The 20,243-nt window shown below is 38.1% G+C and overlaps 2 protein-coding genes across 2 annotated transcripts; one reads left to right on the plus strand and one right to left on the minus strand.

Annotated features, from left to right (window-relative positions):
• The first annotated feature begins 7,319 nt into the window (after positions 1 to 7,319).
• Positions 7,320 to 20,231, plus strand: LOC112464947 (hydroxyacid oxidase 1). The gene is made up of 9 exons (XM_025032243.1): positions 7,320 to 7,410; positions 8,776 to 8,938; positions 9,221 to 9,372; positions 18,407 to 18,662; positions 18,742 to 18,870; positions 18,984 to 19,116; positions 19,290 to 19,406; positions 19,950 to 20,061; positions 20,143 to 20,231. The coding sequence occupies exons 2-9, from the start codon at positions 8,808 to 8,810 to the stop codon at positions 20,208 to 20,210; spliced, it is 1,098 nt and encodes a 365-aa protein (XP_024888011.1). The 5' UTR covers positions 7,320 to 7,410; positions 8,776 to 8,807; the 3' UTR covers positions 20,211 to 20,231.
• LOC112464946 (N-acetylgalactosaminyltransferase 6-like) lies at positions 11,234 to 16,890 on the minus strand. Its single transcript, XM_025032242.1, has 2 exons — positions 15,970 to 16,890; positions 11,234 to 13,640 (listed from the first exon to the last, which is right to left on the minus strand). Exons 1-2 carry the CDS (start codon positions 16,171 to 16,173, stop codon positions 12,012 to 12,014), a joined length of 1,833 nt encoding a protein of 610 aa, XP_024888010.1. The 5' UTR covers positions 16,174 to 16,890; the 3' UTR covers positions 11,234 to 12,011.
• Positions 20,232 to 20,243: the final 12 nt, after the last annotated feature.

Genomic DNA, 20,243 nt, shown 5'->3' on the forward strand with positions numbered 1-20,243 from the left:
AAAAAGTGGGACACTGTCCTTATCCGCAGTCCAAATTTTTACGGAAAAAAAGGAATTGAGCAGAGCGGTAGTGAGACGCAAAGAGGATATGGAGCAAACAAATACTAGTTTGTATCGTTGTATGATACGATTCATTCGTTGATAGAGCTGTGGTCTTTTCGCAAAAGTTGTGAAAGCGATCATGGCGCGCACACCGGCTTCGGTAATTGTCCGGTATATTAACGGACAAAACACTCTATAGAGGAGAGAACGTGGAGACTATGCGACGAACGACCCTCGAATTTATGAACTGGCCATAGCTCTGACTTATTAAATAACGTGTGTTATATATAGATATTATATAAAAGTAATATTTAAAAAGGAAAAGAGAAATAAAAAAAGGTCACGTGTGTATACATAAGACGTGGAGTAAGCGAGCCGTGTGTATACATAAGATTTTCGTGCGAAAAACCAACGACTATGTCAAGACACCAGGAAGTAATGACGTATTGATTATTATTGTTCGTATTTATCGCGAATACCGAGTTAAACAGTGTACCAAATTATATAATAGCTTCTATTGGTTAAACGATAATGGTACCTAATCTTACTCAGATATGTACATATAGACAACCGCTTTTTATATATGTGATAAAAAAATTATATTCCTATTATACATTGAGATTTAGAGGAAACGCTATTGTAAATCCTGGTTTTTGTACACAGACTGTATGCTAAGTTCACTTTTTGTTAACACGAAAAATGTAGTCTATAATTATTTAATATTTAATTGTATCACTAAATAAGCGTATAATGTACAATGCTTGTACATCTTGATTTTCTTTCTGTTTTTTTTTTTTTTAAATTACTTCTTTAAGACGGTTCACAAACTGGAAGTGTCATGAATACTAGTGTCATTTATCTTATGCGTGGTAGAAATAAGAGAGACATAGGCTACGAGAGGTATGGCCGAGCGCGTTGGTTCTAATTAGTGACGGACAGGATCGAATATCGTTTTTTTTTTCTTCTTAATTTTTGCCATCGAATGCGAGGTGAGCGCTCGGTGCTGTTGCGCAAGAAGGAAAGAGAGGAGGTGTGCAAGGGGCGGTAGAGATTGCGATGGGATGTCACTTTTCTGTGCGTAACACAGGGTCACGTCAGGGATTTAAGATCAGTATAATTACACTGGATTACGGAGGGCATGCGAGAAAATCGCCTGTACGAATTCGTTCGCGAGGCTCAAAGGGCGAGACGAAGCGCGAGGCCTTTCCTCGCGTACGCGCGAATTTGAAATTATACCGATTTCCATAATGCTTGTGTACGTAACTGAGAGGAGCGTGAGGGAAGAGAAAGGCGATCGTGTAGCAACGTTTTTACACGAGACCGTTCCGCGGATAAATTGCAAGGAACTGTTAAATTTATGCTGTTTAATAACGTTGCGTACACGCCGGCGGAGATAGCCGTCGCGAATTTACATTCGTTTCAGAATACGAGGGTCGTCGAGCGAAAAAAAGAGAAATAGAATCAAAAGGCTCAAAGGCAAATGTGTAAACTACAACGTGTAATTCGCATGCGAAACGCACGTGAGATCACAGAGTGGTATCGTTCTCGAGATCGTATGCAGTTATAACTCTCGTAAACGTAGCAAAGGGAAAAAGGAAGAACAAGAAGAAGAAGAGGACGAAGAGAAGGAAGAGGAAAGAGAAAGGAGGATTTATCATCGACGTCTCTTTAGTTCTAGTTCTAATTTTAATTGTATTCAGCGCGAATGACGCTCTAGTCAGTAAAATTACGAATAAACGAAAGGAGATTAATGGCTTTCGTTCATTTAATACGATCCGCGTGACGTTCTCGAAGCGCCGCGTTCGCCAACCAGAGATCAACAACAGGGGATACGCTGTCATCGTCATCATCATCGTCGTCTGCTACTTTTATTAAATTAAGGGAGCGTTTCTGCGAACGCGTTTTCCCCGCATTTTTTTTCATTCGCCTTTGACGTGCGAGGGACTCGTCACTCGTAACTACCTCGACGGGCAGTCAGCGTTGTCCACTCCGTGCTTTCAAGATTCTCGAGCAATTCTGCGGAAAGAGGATCGCGCGCGCTGGTGCACTTCGTGCTCGATTATCTTGTCGTTGAAGAATGAGAGGATAATTAGGATATTAGTATTAATAAAACATTGGTATCCGAATCTTTTCAGGAGAAGCTTCTTCGTCCCGTCTCCGCGAAGATCCTTGAACGGAGAGGAAGGGGAGAGCGTCGCTTCTCCGTTCCCGAGCTATTTTCCGCATCAGCGCGACCGCTCGAGTCGTCGATTTTATTTCGTTAGTTAGCATCTAAGAAACGAGCGAGGTTCGTCGGGCAGGCCGCTGGTCACGTTCGGTCGGCGTTTGAGTCGAGGAACTGGTGGAACCACCGGGTTCAGTAATGCCGGTTTCGGAATTTCATTATTTAAGCACATCGACCCTGACGCTACGACTCTCGGGCCAGACTGCACTCCGCAGATGTAATCCTTACCAAAGTCAGATACCAGAAGCATACATTTTCTAATTATCGCACCTTTATTCGCCATGCGCTCTGTACACTTGCGTTCCGTATACTTGTTCTCAGACGGCTTGTGGTTCTTTTGAGGTGCAAACGTTGGGGAGGCCGAAGAACGATCCTTCGATGTTCGGACACCGCGACGTACCCGTTTTTACATTAATATTAATCTAAACGTTAGGTAGGTTCACGAAAGTAGTTTCGAAAATGCGCGATTGCGTATCTTCGAAAGCTTTAAGGAGAAGACTGCAAAGAAGAGAGTGATATCTCAAGGAAGAGAGAAAGCTCGATTGAGAGGCGTATAATTTTTTTGAATGATCAAAAGGAGCCCCGGAGGAAGAACCGACTTGTTTGCGTAATACACCGAAATATCCTCCTGCCTAAAATTTTTTCCGGGTTGTAATGCGCTCTGTAACATGCGACCTCCGATTTCCAAAAAGGTTTTCTATGCGGAAGAGATATTACATAATTTTGCGCATAAACAGGCTTGTCCTGTTGCATGTACTTAGTTTTTACGCTTTCTTCGCACGAAACCAAATACTAGTGCTTTTGCAAAAGAGAAAGAGCGAAGGAAATGGAGCAAAGACGTAGAACCGGCCGCATAACTGAATTCGAGGCTCTCTTGGACCGGATCGCCGCGTCGTGGCGAAAGGATGAAAATTTAGGAGACTCGAGCGCGCTGTATTAATTGCAATTTAATTGCGCACTATATTAATTGCATTCTAATTGCGTACTACAGCTCTCTCTATTAATTGAAACTAATAGGAGAATAATTATGTGCAGTATGCGTTTGATTTCCGCGTGATTGTTTAACATTCGCTTCGTCTCAGCTGGATTCTGAATATTGTCATTCCGTATAATTCAATACCGCACTCAAACAAAATCTAATTAGATGCAAAACGTAAAAGCGCGAATTATCGAAACGTGGAAATCGTCAAAGAGACACGAGATTGTACCGTTAACTAGATATTTCGACGCTAATTATGTTAGATGAGATTTGAATCAAGGAAAAGAGGCCGAATTCGAAACCTCTTCGGATGATTGAAGAATATTGCAGTATCAAACCGATCGATTAACGAGCAAAGGAATAATTATGTGTAAATATAAGGATCTATGTGGAAGATCATACTAACATGTTGTTCATTAGGCGAATATGACATGTAAACATCCTTGTGTGCTCGTCGTATGGAAACATGTGGTTCACGAATTTACTGATAGCATTATTCTACACGCCCATGAATCGTACATTATAAACGTGGTTTTCGAAAAGGAAGAGTTGCCAATACAGAAATCAAAATAGAATGTCTGATCGATATGTATTCAAGCAGAAAAGAGATTGATACGGGGCTACGGAGAGCTAAAATGGACAGTCAAACGTGTCAAAGAAATGCACTGCATGCGATAACGAGAAGAGATGTTATGAAGAGACGAGATGGAGATCGACATGAGAGAGAAATTAACACGAAATTAACGCAGACGACATAAATATATGAGAAACGTCGCAAAAACGCCGAAAGGAGTCCTCGGTCTTGGACAATTTTTCGAATGTTTGGACCTCTGTGGTATTTGAAATACGAAAGTACCCGGAGAGTACACTGAATTCTGATCCAAGTTACTCTACATCCTCCATTTCGAGTCGCTGGGGGGGGGGGGGGGGGGGGGGTGGAAGAGAAAAATAAAAGTCTGAAAAAAATTTTCAGGAAAATCTGTTAATTTTTCGGGCAATCGCTGTAACGAATTATTGCGGATAAAATGGGAACACACTTGCGTGTCCCAGTACAATCTTTCGCCGTTAGTTGTAATACATACGCGGAAATATTACAGGACTTTCCGAAAAGCGATTCTTCAGCGGATCTTGAAGGAGAGTCGGGGAGAACGTCGCAAGTGTGTAAAAAAAGAGATTTTTAATTGCACGTTTTATCAATTACATCTTAATGATAATTACAAACGCGTTGCTTTCAAATAATTATCATTTTACATTAATTTTATTTTAATAATTTTCATAATTCAATTTTGCAAGCGTCGTGTATCGACAATCAAATACGTTCGCGCTTGCGAACGTTTCTGCTGGATCCTCCTGAGTTCTCGTCGCGAATCATCACGATAAGACGTGTAATAGGACGAGCGTTTTCGTGCGAGGAAATCGCAAGGCCCGCGTAAAATTCTCGTTTATGATTTCGTCCTCGCCTATTTCTTAGATCCTCGTTCCGAGTAAGCGAACGATACAAAAAATCCGGAATGATATCCGGGAAAAAACGTCTGAAGCTGAAGGGGGACGTGCGAAATTAATATTCCTAATGGAATAATAATCTTAATGGATATATTAAATAATCCTAAGATAGGATCTAACTCAGGATGTTGAGATTCGGGATCTTTTAGTCCCTCGGGCGTTCTTACCGACGCCGTCTAACTCGCGTCAGATCTGGCAGAGAGGAGAGGCGAGAGGATAACGAGATACGGATTTGCCGTCGACGTGCTAGAATTCTATACGAGCGAAAAAGAGAATGCGAAACGAGAAGCGCTCAGGTCGCCCTACGCGCTACATATCCGTTTAAATGGCGCATTTATATGCAGGCATTTTTTCATTTAAAAAACACGTAAAACCGACTCGCCAACCGATCCTGCGACCCTTCCCACACGCCGCCGACCCGCGCGATTATTTATGGTCCCTCGCAGACTCTCTTTCGATATACATATTATATATATAAATATATAAATATAATATAAGTATAATTACGATAAGATTGTATATTCTTAATTAGATGCAACGTGCTGGCGTGCGCGCGCGCGGTCGCTGGGGTGATTTGAGATAAAAAAGAAAACTGCACACACACACACACACACGTAACACATATAGACACGTTCATACACACAGCGAACACACACACATACACGTATACAGAAATATAGGTACGCACGGGGGGTTGCGGGCGACGGTTTGCCAATTTTCGCGGGGGGCTTTCACTTACGAAACGGGCGATACCCGCGCGTTCTGCGTTGTTACGCAGTAAGGAGACCTCTGCCGCCTCCGGAATCTTTTGTGTATTATTTCTAACAGAATGTAATAAAGTAAAGTTTAAACAGACGAGCGTCTTTTTCTCTACTCTTCCTTTTCGTTTGCCCAGAAATTAATTCAACATTCCGCATTTCATACAGAAATCGTAAAATACTAAAATGCAGTATCACGTTCAAGTCTTAAGGGGGGACAGGAAGTTGGTCAAATTGAAGACGAAATTTGCGAAAGAAAATCAGGGGAAGAAATAAACGGGTACAGTTCTCCGTTTATAGGTATTATTTGCTACTATATATCAAATATAGAAAATTAATTTGTAATACAAAAAAGTAGACCAAAATTTAGCAGATTGCTATCTTAGAAGTTACGAGATCATAATAACGTACAGCACTCGAAAATTTCGGTCGTGTCTTCAATAACAGAAAACTTCTATTTTTTAATAAGTTTTGTATTACAAATTAATTTCTTACATTTCAAATATAGTGAATAACCTAAATTGAGAATTGTGTTTATTCGTTCTTTTCCCTGAAATAATTTCTTCAATTTAATCATACAAAATTCCCGCTCACCTTTAAGTTTATTTTTTGTTAGCCATGACAGATTCTACTTGATTTCGATTATATTCTACTAACAGATTTTATTTTTGTTTTGCACTTCACCGAAAAAAAATTATAGATATGTAGTAGACATTGCAAAATTTGTTTTAAAAAAATTTGGCTATTTGAGTATTATTTAAATGGTTACGAAATGATACCTAAGTGCTACAATAAATGCTAGCACATTCTATTAACAGATTTGATTACATTTCTACTGACATTCTGTCGATAAAATTTGTAACAGACACTTTGCAAAACCTGTTTTCGATAGTTCTGACTGTCTGAATAAGTTTTTGTCAGTAACACAAGTTGAAATAGAAGCCAACAATGTTTGTGATGGCTGCCACAACTGATGCTATTTTAGAATTTTAAGATTTCTAATATTCTTGAGATCTTTTAATAAATTTTTCAAACGATTTTCCTAACAATGCCTAATATAATATCCCGTAAAATCTTTCTTTTTGCAATCTGTGCTACAATTTTTTACGTGAAAAAAGGAAATTCTGAACTTTTTCCCCCCAAAACACTTGCATAGTTGTAAAAAGACTTATAAAATGAAATAGATTTCCTCCTTCGTATACTGACCCTTATCCTATTTTATTTTATAACAATTCCAGATTGCTCCCTTCGAAAAATCATTACTTTTGGTATTAGCACGCGTCGCGCTGTTGATTATTATTATCTAAACAAAGACCCGTCATTCTTAATAAGCTTAATAATTCTCAATTCGTCTTGAGTTGAATTTTTCAATTTTTACCTGTAATTCGTAGCGAATACGCTTCGACTTAGCATACTATTGTATAATATATTGTTTACAAGTATACTGTCACTAAAATGAAATTTAATCCGCGAAGAGTTTTTCTTCTTATCTTAGTTAAAATATGTCGTGTTTCAAGGGCATGTAACATCGAATAGTTTGCATCGATTTGAATTATACGATGACATTACATTAGATAGTAATCCACTAAGGATGAAAAATATATAATGGCACGGAAGAGCATACAATTCGTCACGAAACTGCCACGCTCCTTGGAATGGAAATATTTATATTGACCGTTATCTGTTATCAAGTCATATATCCTTAGGAAGACAGTCATCATATTCATCGCATCGCTGCGGAGGCTGATGGAAACAACCCGTGTTATTAAGAGCAAACAGTTTTATCTGTTTATATAACTAAATTTTTAACTTTCGTCGTGCTATCGGCGAGGATTTATCCGAGGACAGTCAGTCATTTGTTGACGATCGAGACGAGCAGAAGTGAACAACGAGCCATCCAGAAGGCAAGTCTATCTTTTCAATCTCTTTCACATGCGAATTTTCTAGAATTTTATCTATAATTTTTTTTTTTCAAGACGTCGACACTATCAGTATTCACTGTATATCGCATTATCAGTACAACGATAACCGTCTACGTTATCAATAGAATTATAACTACAGTCGTGCAATAAACGACGACATAACATTTGTCAAGTTGTCCCGATTACGTAATGTTGTAACCTTCGTATTTAACATTTACAGTTATCTGCTGTTACGTTATAAAATATCAATTTATCTACTTAAGGCGATCCTATAGTGGCAATAATTACCGACGTTTAGTTAAAAGCAAACCACTTTTAATTGGCTTTACGAAATTGCAAAATCTTTGTATAGAATTAAAGTACGTACAAAAATGTAGGGGGCTAGTGTCGGTTTTACATCAAAAACGAAAAAATAAAAATTAAAAATTTGGGCACATAGAGCTGTCACTGACGACAATATTTGCTTATACAAAAATACTGCAGTTTATATATACAAAATGAGATACTAGCCCTCTAGGGAAAACATTGAAGAACAATATCGTGCAATTACAACTACGATAGAAGTCTAGAAAAAAAGTTTCATGCTTTTAACTTTTATATATGCAAAAGCACATGTAGGTTGATAAGGTAAGCAGTATTGCGTGTAGCGAGAGATGGCGCAGATATATATATATATATATATATATATATATCTGTCCTTGTTTAACTATAGGTATCTATCCTTGTCCGATTGCTATATATATAACATAGAAAACAGGACTAGAAGTGTTGACATTATCGACATCGAAGAAGTTCGGCCTTCGCTATAGGATCCCCAGTCACTATCTCGACATAAATTATAAGACTAGTGGATATTATACAATTTTGAATTTACTATAAGTTTTTCTTACTTTCGAGATAATATATTTATTTGTTGTTCCTCTTCGAATTATACAATTTCTCTTGTATAACATCGCTGCGTGTGCTCGCAACATTATGTTATTATTACCATCTACTATTATCGTATAAAATATCAAGTGACAGATATAAAAACATTTATAAAACGTTATAATAATAAAAATTATAAGAACAATATCTTACAAGAGAAGATTCGGGAACAAAGCACAGGAAAAATATATAATAAATTCAAGAGGAAGCCACTTGGATAGACTCGCTAATAAAAATTAAATAAAATTTCCATATAAAACCATGCTCTCAGAATTGGCAAAGCAAAGTTCGTAAAGTTTGACGCAACAAAATAATTTTCAATAAAATCGACAAGTCAATCTTCGTGGCCTCTTCTTGTTAGTAAAAATGTATCTTGTTTCATTTCCAAGATAAGTTACAATAACGATACTTTCATTGCAGATTGCGACAATATTAATTTTTGACACGGCAGGATGGCATACGTGTGCATCGAAGATTACGAGAAGCATGCTCTGGAACGTTTGCCTGCTTCCGTGAGGGACTACTACAAGAGCGGTGCAGGAGAAGAGTATAGCGTAAAATGGAATAGGGAGGCTTTCAAAAAGTAAATCCCTCTTTTGAATCTAAAAGTAAAGTAGAAAAGATTTTGAGAGGAGAGGGGGAGGGAGAGAGAGAAAAGAGTGGAAAATAAGAAAGTGTGTGTTCGATATGAAATAGTTGAGCTGAAAAGGTCGTTACAATTTTTTTAGATACTCATATTGCACATATATGATTCCTTAAGTAATTTGTGTAGAAAGATAGGATATATTGTATATATTTTTCACATAGGTTGGCGATAAAAAATGCGACTTGTCCTAGTTCTCGATAATTTTTAATATTCTTGCAGTTACAGAATACGTCCTAGATTCTTGCGAGACGTGTCCAAAAGGGACATAAGCACGACGGTGTTGGGTCACAAAGTTTCAATGCCCTTGGGAGTCGCACCTACCGCGATGCAGCGTATGGCACATCCCGATGGAGAATGCGCCAATGCAAGGGGTAAGTAAACATTTCGCGAAATAATTCTTAGATTATACCCTCTTGCTTTGACGCTGTTCGTAACTTGGTCCAATTCCTTCTTCTCTCTCAGAACAATTTCGAAACCCCTACTGTCAAGAACACTTTGGTCACATAGTGTTATCTGAATGTATTCTTTGATCAGGATCCAGCTTTGATCTGGGCACGTATTATGGAACTTTTCGAAATGGATTCCGATCGGAATCCATTCCGAAAAGTTCCATAATACGTGCCATGATCCTGCCTGATTTGATTATATCGTACGATATCTTGAACTATTGCGTTGGACGTGATTTGTAGGTTTTTTTTCCAATACGGTCCATTCGGAAGCATTAGACATCTGTAAGCGTTGATGCGGTGGGAGGACCACATTATAAGAAAATCTAACATTAGGCACTTTTCCTCGCATTTTCCGTTTTATTTTCTTGTTTTATCCCCCATGGATGTATAAAATAAAACGTTACTTCTTTTCGATAAGAATCACTTGACCATATATTTATCTAGTAGTGAAATATTGTGTGTGTGTGTGTGTGTGTGTGTGTGTGTGTGTGTGTGTGTGTGTGGCGCGTGCGCGCGTGTGTGACACCTGGGATTGCTGATCGATCAGAACTATAACTTTATTGTATACTGTACTTTTATCATCAGATTGGTACTTACGTTTATTGTAAAATATATATAAGGCTTTTTTTAAATACAAACGTGTATTAAATCATATAAATATGCTATAAAAATAGTAATAATCAAAGATTAGCCCAGACACATCAACGATCACAGACAGTTAACAATACTTCTCTAACATTAATTTATTATTGCATAATTATCAAAGATCCGCGCTCAAACATAAACTAATATGCTGACAAATATAAAGAATAATGCTTTAATGTATTCATTTGCTCTTACAATAATTGCTAATGAATGCTCCATTTTTTATTCTGATCCTTCGAGTATATCGTAGAATAACTTTCAATAAGACGCAATCATGTTTTTATATACATACATTTAATTGGAATACAGAGAAGAGACAATATCGCACAGTAAACCGCATTTTTAGTTTTCTTCTACTTAATTAGAAATATATTTCAAAGAAAAATTTATATTTTATTGGAAAATACTAGGAAAGATACTAGGAGTATAAAAATGTATATTTGTTATTCATTTTAGTTTTTTGTATTGTATCGTGTCTGCACATTATTAAAAAAATATATGTATTTTATATTTCAAGTTATTCTATAATTTACTCATAATGCATTAAAAATGGAGAATAATTTATATCTTCTCTTTCTTCACTGGGTTTTTTAAATAATCTAATCTGATAAAATAGTTCATAATATTTATTTATATGAGTTAATGATAATGGAATGAATAGTTATTATTATTATACAAGATGTGTCACATAAATTATTATTAAAAGTTAATTTTTCAGGAATTCTTAAAGATTGCAAAGAATCTTTTTAAGGCTCCTGGATGGTCAGCCGAGAACTCTGCGTTGACGGTGGCGACGTACCGTCGCGGCAGAAATAAGAACTCTCTCCAATGGAGAATTCTGTCCTTTGTGACATGTTGACAACCTATTTTGTTGTGCATGCTATTTTTTTATTATTCGCTCTGTGCTTGTGCTCTAACGTTTAACGTATTCGTGAAAGTCGTAAAATTGACCGAAAAGTAAGATTTGCATGCGGAAGGAACGTTTTCACCTCCTTTCGATAGTCGTTAAAAGGCTGTTTTTCCCGTATGTTTAGGCTTCGTTTTATGGCTGTTTGTTTGTTGTCGAGGGAAAAGGGTAGTTTTCGGTCAATTTCGGAAGTGTTCTAAAACGATCTATAGTGATGTTTTATTGAAATGTATTTTTATTTGAAAATGGCATGCACAACAATATTGGGTGTTTTCCTCGCCTCGATAGTAAGAATCCAATATGGCCAATATGGTGACCATCCAGGAGCCAATGTTCATATTCAACCTTTTATGCGACATAAAAAGATAAACCTTAAAAATTACGAAATTGTTATAATTTCTAATAATTACAGAAAAAAACAGTTTGTAATACTTTATGTATGATTTATGCTATACATATAAATTATATTCATGATTTCTCGATAGAATATCTAGAACTTTCCTTAAACAATTTGCTTCAATAAGAAACATTATAATACAAATAAAATGTATAAACAAATAAAATTTCAGTCCTGCTTAATAAGTGGCATTTTTAAAAAGATATAATGTTTACCGTAATATTAATTTGAGCGAAAGGTGAAACTTAATGCTAAAATCGTTATCGTACCGTACTCCTACATATGGCTATATGATGTAAGGCACGATAGAGCGCTTGTGCGATATGTATAGACACATCCGCCGATATGAAGACCGTTTGCTATCCAGTCTGCATACCCAAGGAACGAAAATCTCGCCTTACGCTACGTGCAAAATTACTCGGGCCGCGCGTTGATCGAGTCTTGCTCTTCGTTAATTATTATTAACACAAGTGCAGTATGTTGCTCAAATTGAAATTTGCGATGACTAGTAACCAGGAATAAAGGAATTCCTCCCTAGATTTCTATAACGAGTAGGAATTTGGCGCGAGCCTACCGTTCAAGAGACATTATGGCAGTACAAGGGAAGAGAGTTCACTTGAGCTTGGGTCCTGTGTTCTCCCAATTATTAATCGCTTTCATGTTAACTTGCTCTATCCGCCATTTCTGAGTGGGTGACGATTTGTCGCATGCAGTCACGAATACTCTTTTACTGCCCGGATCGGTGTCCAGGCATCTCGACGAGTAACCATGCTGCAACCACTGTTTTTCGACGTCGTAACGCCACAACTGATTGCCTTGTTTCCCGTGGCAGGGATACAGGCTCACCGGTGCTTTCTCCTCGCCTCTGGACACGTCCAAGCAATCCGTGCGATCCTTCGGCCTGATGTCCTTATGCCAGGTCAGCCGGAACTCCTGCTCACCCAACACTTTCGGATCGTCCTTCATACAGGTGTCCATCACGACAAGCTCGTCCCTCTTCCGCTTCTTCGAGTCCAAACACAGATCGGTCGCGCCCATGTTCCTGATCTCCCCGTAAGCGAAGTCGTCCGGCTCAATGGGCGGATACACTTCCACGAGGTCGAAGGCTATGTTCTCCATGAACCATTTAAACGGTTTACAGTGCAACTTCGCGCGCAACGCCTTCTGCTCCGACAAATCACCCGGATCCAACGCCCGTAAGTGCGGTCGTCTCTTGTAGATGTATTCCGCGTATTCATCCATCCACACCTCGGCGACCCTCTTGTAGTTCTTTCCCAGGAAGTCGCCGCGGCCGGGATTGGGAAACGGCGGGAATTTACGATAGATATGACCGACCCTGGAACACGGAGCGTCATACATTTGACCGCCGCACTGCCAGATCTTGAAGGACAGCTCGTATTGCTCGCCACCCCATATATCCAAGCCCGGATCGTAGCCGCCCAATTCCCAGAAGAACTTGGCGCTGATCGCAAACAGACCGCCTGCCATTATAGGGCTCTTGAACGGCTCTGCGGGTTTCTTCAAGTCTTCCGGAAGTAACGGAAGTCGCTTGTAATACAACTCCCAGTCAAACGCCCCTCGGGCGCCTTCGTCCTGCGCCCTATACTCAAAAGTCTCGTAAGCTATCACATCGATGAACGGACAGACACAGGTTTTGTAGTCTTGCGCGATGGGCTCTAACAACGGCGGTAGCCAATTCACATTAGCCTCGCTATGCGAGTCCAGAAACACGAGAACTCTCGCTCTCGCCTTCTTCGCGCCCGCCAGTCGACCTCTGATCAATCCCGAGCGTTTTGGTAATCGTACGATCGTTACCTTCGGCAAGTGCTGGGCGACGTAATCGTCTAGCTTCTTTTTTAACTCGACTTTCGTGCTGGCATCGTCGACCAGTATAATTTCTTCTAAAAGGGAAGGCGGCGAGCGGTTAATCACACTCCAGCAGGTTCGCAGTAGCGTGCTGAAGTGCTCGTTGTGGAAGGACACTATCACAGAAACGGGATCCAGGTTCTTCGAGTATTTCTTCTTCCTGCAATCTGGATGGCGAATATCAGGCACTGAACGATTCACTGAGATCTCATCGCTGAGAGCTGCATTGAATCCATTTACTTGATACAATTTTTCCTTCCGCACATCGAGGGACGGGGAAAGAAAGGCTGGTCTTCCGTGTTCTCCTATCCCCGTTCGTTTATCTTCTTCCTCAATGCTTTTGTAGTCGTGCCAATCGATTTTGTCGTCCACGTCCTGTAAAATATGTTGAAATTAGTGATTAGAGATGAAATAAAATGGCCGTTGCCTATTTTTATAATAGATTTGTTTACAGAGATTCTTGAAGAGATAAGATAAATATTAAAAAATAAATCTTAATCCATTTTTCATATGTATTAAATAACACTGTTATCATATCAGAAAACGATCGACGGTGATCTATAGCGGTACACGACTTGAAGAGTCGGCAAATGGCATTTTTTTGCGATCGTAGAAGAAACTAATAACTTGCTTGGGCACCCAATCGCCTCGGTACATTCCTGATCGCTGGGAATGCAAGAGAGATGCAACTAAAACTCGTTTGCTAACTGTTGTGTGCATATGAGGAAAGTAGGTTTTTAAGTATGCGCATAAGATCTACTCGTAATGTCTGGTATGATACTTAATGCTTCAACTGTGGATGCCATAGAGGATCCGCGTATTTATTATAAATACGTTATCCAAGCAAGCTTTCTTTTGCTGCGCCAGCAGGAAATTGAACTCAACGAAGTTACAACGGTTCCAATTCTCCCTCGACGGCTGACGCGAGATTCTATCCTGTCACGAATTTTTTTTTCTTAGGGAATCGAGCTCAACGAGATTTAATACTGATTTCCATTTATACACCAGTAAGCAAAATGTTAATAATACATTGTTGAATTCGTGGTGTCAAATTATACTCAATTTGAGTATCATTTTTAACCATTCCTATAGGTCGCCACTGCTCAATATGTCGTTAATTTATCTAACAACCAACAGGGTTAAAATAATACTATTTTGTGTTAAAGTAATATAATTCGACACACATGGTAGTTAAAAATAACAAAATGTTATCTAACTCAAGGTATTGACTTAAATTTCATTCTTTAATGTGTAAATAGTGTAAATAGTTTACGTTAACACAGTTTGTGTATATCTAGATTTATGCGGAATATTATGGAACATACGTATCAACTGCGTTCGCATTACTCATGTTCTGTCAGCGAGCCTGCTGACATAATCTGATAGCAAAAGTTGAGCAAAATCTGTTATTTCTTGATCATTCAAGTGGAACGTATTTTTAAATGATTATGAAATAGTGGATTTTTCTTGATTTCTGCAATAGATCTGTTAATGTTCTATTAATAGATTTTAATAATAAAATGTTGCATGTACAACAATAAAAAACTACAGGAAACGTTAGATAGAATGGAAAAGAGACAAAGAAGTACATGTGAATGGTGAGGCACCAATACTGCTTATGAAATATACCAGTAATAACAGTAAGATGAGAGAGATCGGAATGGTGCATAATGAATGCACATCATTGTCAGACGTATACACACACGTGCACACTCCCAATTTCATTGTTTTTGTTAACATTCTAATGAGAAAATTTGTAGTAGACACTTTGCAAAATCTGTTTCGGATATAGATTTGGCAATCTGGGTATCACTTAAATGTTGATGAAATAGCTGATTTTGCAACCAATCTGCCATCATACTTGTTAGTATTCTACTGACAAAATTTTGTAACAAACACTTTGCAAAACCTGCTTGCGACAGATTTGGCTATCATGGGGGGTATTTAAGTTGTTACAAAATGGTTACAAAATAACAAATTCTTCTAGGTTTCTACAATCAATCTACTATCACATTCATATTAACAAATCTTATGTTTCCATTGACATTCTACCAACAAAATTTGTAATGGACACTTTGCAAAATCTATTTTTGACAGATTTGGCTATCTGGGTATCATTTAAAATATTTAAATAATTACAAAATAATAAATTATTTAGTAACCAATTATTTTGAAACAGATTGCAGTCAATCTGTCGTCATATTTTGTCAACAGACTTTATTATGTTTCTATTAGTGTTCTACTGACAAAACTTTGTAAATAGACACCCTGCAAAATCTGTTTTCGACAGATTTGACTATCATAATAAGGTATCATTTAAAACGATTACAAAATAGCGAATTTTTTTCAATTTTTACAATCAATCTACTATCATATTCTGGTAACAAATTTCATGTTTCTATTGACACTAAAGTAACAAAATTTGTAATAGACACTTTGCAAAATCTATTTCTGACAGATTTGGCAATCTGAATGTTTACGAAATGCCAGAGAGAGAAAGAGAGTCTGCAATCAATCTACCAATATATATTAACAGATTTCGTTTCTGCTGGCGTTCTGCCGACAAAATTTACAGCAGATATACACCTGTTTCCGACAGATTTCACTCTCGTACCCAATCGACGTGTAACGTGTAACGCCCATTTTACCGCGATTCCACGACGGGACTGACGGGGAGTCACGGTGCGCCTTCCCGGATTCGTACCTGACGCGAACGCTCGTCGTTCGGATCGTTTCCTCGACCGCCGTCATCCTTCAGGTCCGCCGCCGCCGCTGCCAGGGTGTCGAACGGCGCCGAGACCCGACGGCTCGGTGGCGATCGTGCGTAACGGAACACCACGACGGTCAGGAACACGGTGAACGCCGCCAGGAGGAGAAACTTGACCAGGCTGATCACGTTGCGCCTCATCTTCGCGAGAGAACCATGTCTCGCAGGTCGCCCCGGCCTCCCTTCACGAGAACTTAACCTCACCTCTCACCTCGTCGCGCGTACGTGGCAGACGCGACGGGCCTCGTGGTGAACACACTGAATACACGGACGCTCCGCGTCCGTCATCGCCGCTGCGCGGCAGCCAGGAAATCCCGAGATATATCCGTCGAGATACTCCCGCCCGGCGCGGCGCCTAGTCTCCGCGAAACGCGATGATAATGAGCCGACGCGACGCAGCGAACCGTACTGTAGTACAACACGGCCAACACGCGCGACTACCGCCCGCCGCCTGTCGCGCGATGACTGATTAGGGGTGGGTGGAAGTGGGAGATCGCCTTCGCGAGAGAAACTTCTTTAAGGAAACTCGTTTTCTATCGGTTTCGCTCGCGCGATCTCTCGTCTCGCCCGCCGACCGGCGACCGCGCTTCCCATCTTTTTGCCGTCCCCCGTGGGCCCCGTCCCCGTGCGAACTTAACGGTTTCTTATCGATTGCCATCGATCGAAAGACCTCTGTGTCCTTGTACGCAAATGTATTTCAAATAATTCAAATGAGAAATAAGAACAGATGAATTTTTAAGAAATGATTATACCTACTATATACTCCGTCCAACGAGAGATCATGGTTGATCAAACAGAAATATAACGATAGGGCATCACAGAGCCGCAACAAGGTGTTCGCGTTAAATTATTTTTATTTTTAATAGATATTGTCCAACACTATTAAAAATAAAAATAGTTTAACGCGAACACTTTGTTGCGGCTCTGTGCCCTATCGTTATTTATTTTTGATTAACCATAACCATGATCTCTCGTTGAACGGAGTATACATATATGGAGTATTCGTTTAAAGCTTTTCGATGAAAATTGCGATTAATTTAACCGTTGATTAATTCAATTGGCAGAATCGCTCAAAGCAAAATTTTAATTTTTAACTCGTTTTTTATCTTTCTTTTCTTTTACTTCAAGCAAAGATTAATAATTCTATCCGTTGTTAAAACAATACAGGTGTTAATCGATAAATTGATTATTGATTGAGTTACAATTAATTGGCGATTAATTCAATCAACAGAATTGCTTGCAAATCTTCTAACAATTCGTTGTTCTTAATTTCTGATTTTTTTCTATGTTTCGACAACAAGAATTTAATAATTCAATTCTATTTGTTAATAAATCTTATATTATATATGGCTTGATAAATTAATTTCTAACTAAATTAATCGAGATTTAGAAATCATTCGTAGTGTGGGACCAAACAGGAAAGAGTCCAATTAATTAAGTTTATTGCGTTTGTTTAAAACAGTGTTTCGAAAAATCAAATTTCGAAAAGAGACGTATACATACGTCGATTAAAATTACGATCTTTTTTTTGATTTGTTTTAACGTGTTAGCCTGTTTTAGTTTCTAGTTTTATTCGCGACGCCCTGCATTTTCCATTATTTAAATTCTAATTAATTTTATATCGTTGCGTTATTCTAACTAATATTATATTGGCATTAGTTTCCGAGCCTCGATTTCACCTGCAACGATTGCATCATGCAACCTGTTTGCGCAACACGCGTAACCTGTCGTTATCATATTATTCGCGTAACACCTCTGTAGCAGAGGTCTCCTGAAAGATATAGTGTTTGGAAATAACAACTGTACACTTCTTTCGCATCGGCATTTTATACAATCATTCTTCTCTAAAAGACAAGTTGCGACATCTGTTTCGGTATAATTGTTGATTAATTCTTTTCGTCAATTTAGAATCATATACGTGTAAAATTGGCGTATGATGGTCATTAACATCCAATAATACTATTTTATTAAAACGTCTAATAATATATATCTATGTAATGTATACATGTATAATAATGAATCTACTATTTTATTAACAGATAGAATTATTATTAATGTTTTGTTGTTTAAAATATATTTTAAAAATAGTAGATTAAGGACAATGAATATATACATATAGTTAGTGGTTTTTATTTTAAGCGATTAATTCTACCGGAATTAATTGATTATAAGTTAATCGAAATTTGGTCAAGTCACACAAACACATATATGCGTATATATTTTTTATTTTATATATATATATATATAATAAATAAATAATTTAAACTATAATATTATTCGTTCGAAGTAATTTCGTTCAATTTGTAGCCTTTGTAGGCATATTGTCGTTCAAATTCCTTTATTACTAATTTTTGTAACTTTTATTCATTTACAGCTGCTCAAGCGGCGGGAACGATCTTCATTCTCTCGACGATAGCCACGAGCAGCATAGAGGAAGTGGCAGAAGCTGCGCCGAAGGGTATAAAGTGGTTCCAGCTCTATATTTATAATGACAGAAATGTTACCTTAAATTTGATAAAACGCGCCGAACGTGCTGGCTTCAAAGCGCTGGTTCTCACCGTCGACGCGCCATTTTTCGGTGATAGACGCCCCGATTTGAGAAATAAATTCTCGTTGCCCAGTCACTTGAGGTACCCATTTATCGAGTTGAAATGAAATTTATAATAACATATACGGATAAATAGTATCTAGCTCTCTGTTTTATTATAGATTCGCAAATTTCGAAGATGATTTATCGAGGCGAATAAATACCGCGAAGACCGGTTCTGGTCTTAATGAATACGTCAACGCACTGTTCGATGCATCTATATCCTGGGACGACGTTAAGTGGCTCAAAAGGTATCTGCATATCATTGTTTGCGAACTTTCCTTATCTTGATGTCACGGAGCATTAGATTCTTTCACCTTCGTGTCAAGCAAATCAAGCGAGTGTCTGAATCAAATTGTTGCAGAATTACAACGCTACCGATAATTCTTAAAGGAATATTGACGGTAGAGGATGCACGCTTAGCTGTGGAAAATGGGGCTGACGGTATCATAGTATCGAATCACGGTGCGCGTCAAATTGACAGTGTTCCAGCAACGGTTGGTTGACTTCTCTTGCTTAAAAAATTTTTGATATTGCAAAGTATTAAACAATTATTTGGAAAATATCATATACAGTGCGTGAATTATTGAAATAATTGTAATAAGTCAAAAGGACCATTATGATATACAATCAATTTGAAAGAAAATGAAATAATTGCATTTTTTTGCAGATCGAAGTTTTACCTGAAATAAGCAAAGCCGTGGGTGACAAGGTCGAAATATATATGGACAGTGGGGTGACGCAAGGTGTCGACGTGTTCAAAGCTTTGGCATTGGGGGCAAAAATGGTATAACTTCAAATAAATAAATAAATAAATAAACGGCATATATACATATAAATAAAAATATTTGAACAGTTTTGTTAAATTTGTAGACATATTATATGATATAAAGTCTGACAATAAAGTTCGCGAATTTATCACGATTGCTATATAAGTACTTTATTGTTGATTTTCACTGTCGTGCCCTTCAAAGTAGTCCTTTTGAGAAGTTACACACTGATGCCACAAAGCTATAGCGCTTTGTCCATCCTTCAAAGCAGTTTTCGAACTGTTGTTGTGAAATGACCTTCAGAACTGCCCACGTTACTGTCATTAATATCAAATTAATATTAAAAAATGCGTTTCTTTCAATGTTCCCTTTATCTTTAGGAATAAAAAAAATGTCACACGTACGGGTTCAAATCCGGTTTTTTATTTCTATTGATTGTACCATGACGAGTTCGCAAACTTTATTGTCAGACCTCGTATATCAAATGATTCCTTCAGTAGGTATTACATAAATTTTTCACTTGTATGTTTTCAGATTTAATCACTTGCGTTCTTTTTCAGGTATTTTTTGGCAGACCGATGCTATGGGGCTTAGTACATGGTGGTGAGAAAGGTGCTAGGGAGATTCTTGAACTCATGAGAAGAGAAATTGATCTAGCATTTGCATTAAGTGGTAAGTTAAAGCATAATTTTTTACGTCAACATACGTACGTACTAAATATATTTTTTAATGAAATTTTTTGGTTTCTTCTAGGTTGCACGTCCGTGAAAGATGTTACACAAGATATGGTGGTTCATGCATCTTATTATAGTCATCTATGAAAATAAATCGATTTCATATCAGATATAGTTATA

This window comes from Temnothorax curvispinosus, unplaced genomic scaffold (genome assembly GCF_003070985.1).
Source record: "Temnothorax curvispinosus isolate PA1 unplaced genomic scaffold, ASM307098v1 QBEX01014781.1, whole genome shotgun sequence".
NCBI classification, from domain to species: domain Eukaryota; kingdom Metazoa; phylum Arthropoda; class Insecta; order Hymenoptera; family Formicidae; genus Temnothorax; species Temnothorax curvispinosus.

Coding starts and splice junctions, on each gene's coding strand:
- LOC112464947 (XM_025032243.1), top strand. CDS start 8,808: ATGGCATACGTGTGCATCGAAGATTACGAGAAGCATGCTCTGGAACGT. Junction 8,939..9,220: donor AATAGGGAGGCTTTCAAAAA/GTAAATCCCTCT, acceptor ATATTCTTGCAG/TTACAGAATACGTCCTAGAT. Junction 9,373..18,406: donor AGAATGCGCCAATGCAAGGG/GTAAGTAAACAT, acceptor ATTCATTTACAG/CTGCTCAAGCGGCGGGAACG.
- LOC112464946 (XM_025032242.1), bottom strand. CDS start 16,173: ATGAGGCGCAACGTGATCAGCCTGGTCAAGTTTCTCCTCCTGGCGGCG. Junction 13,641..15,969: donor ACGACGAGCGTTCGCGTCAG/GTACGAATCCGG, acceptor CATATTTTACAG/GACGTGGACGACAAAATCGA.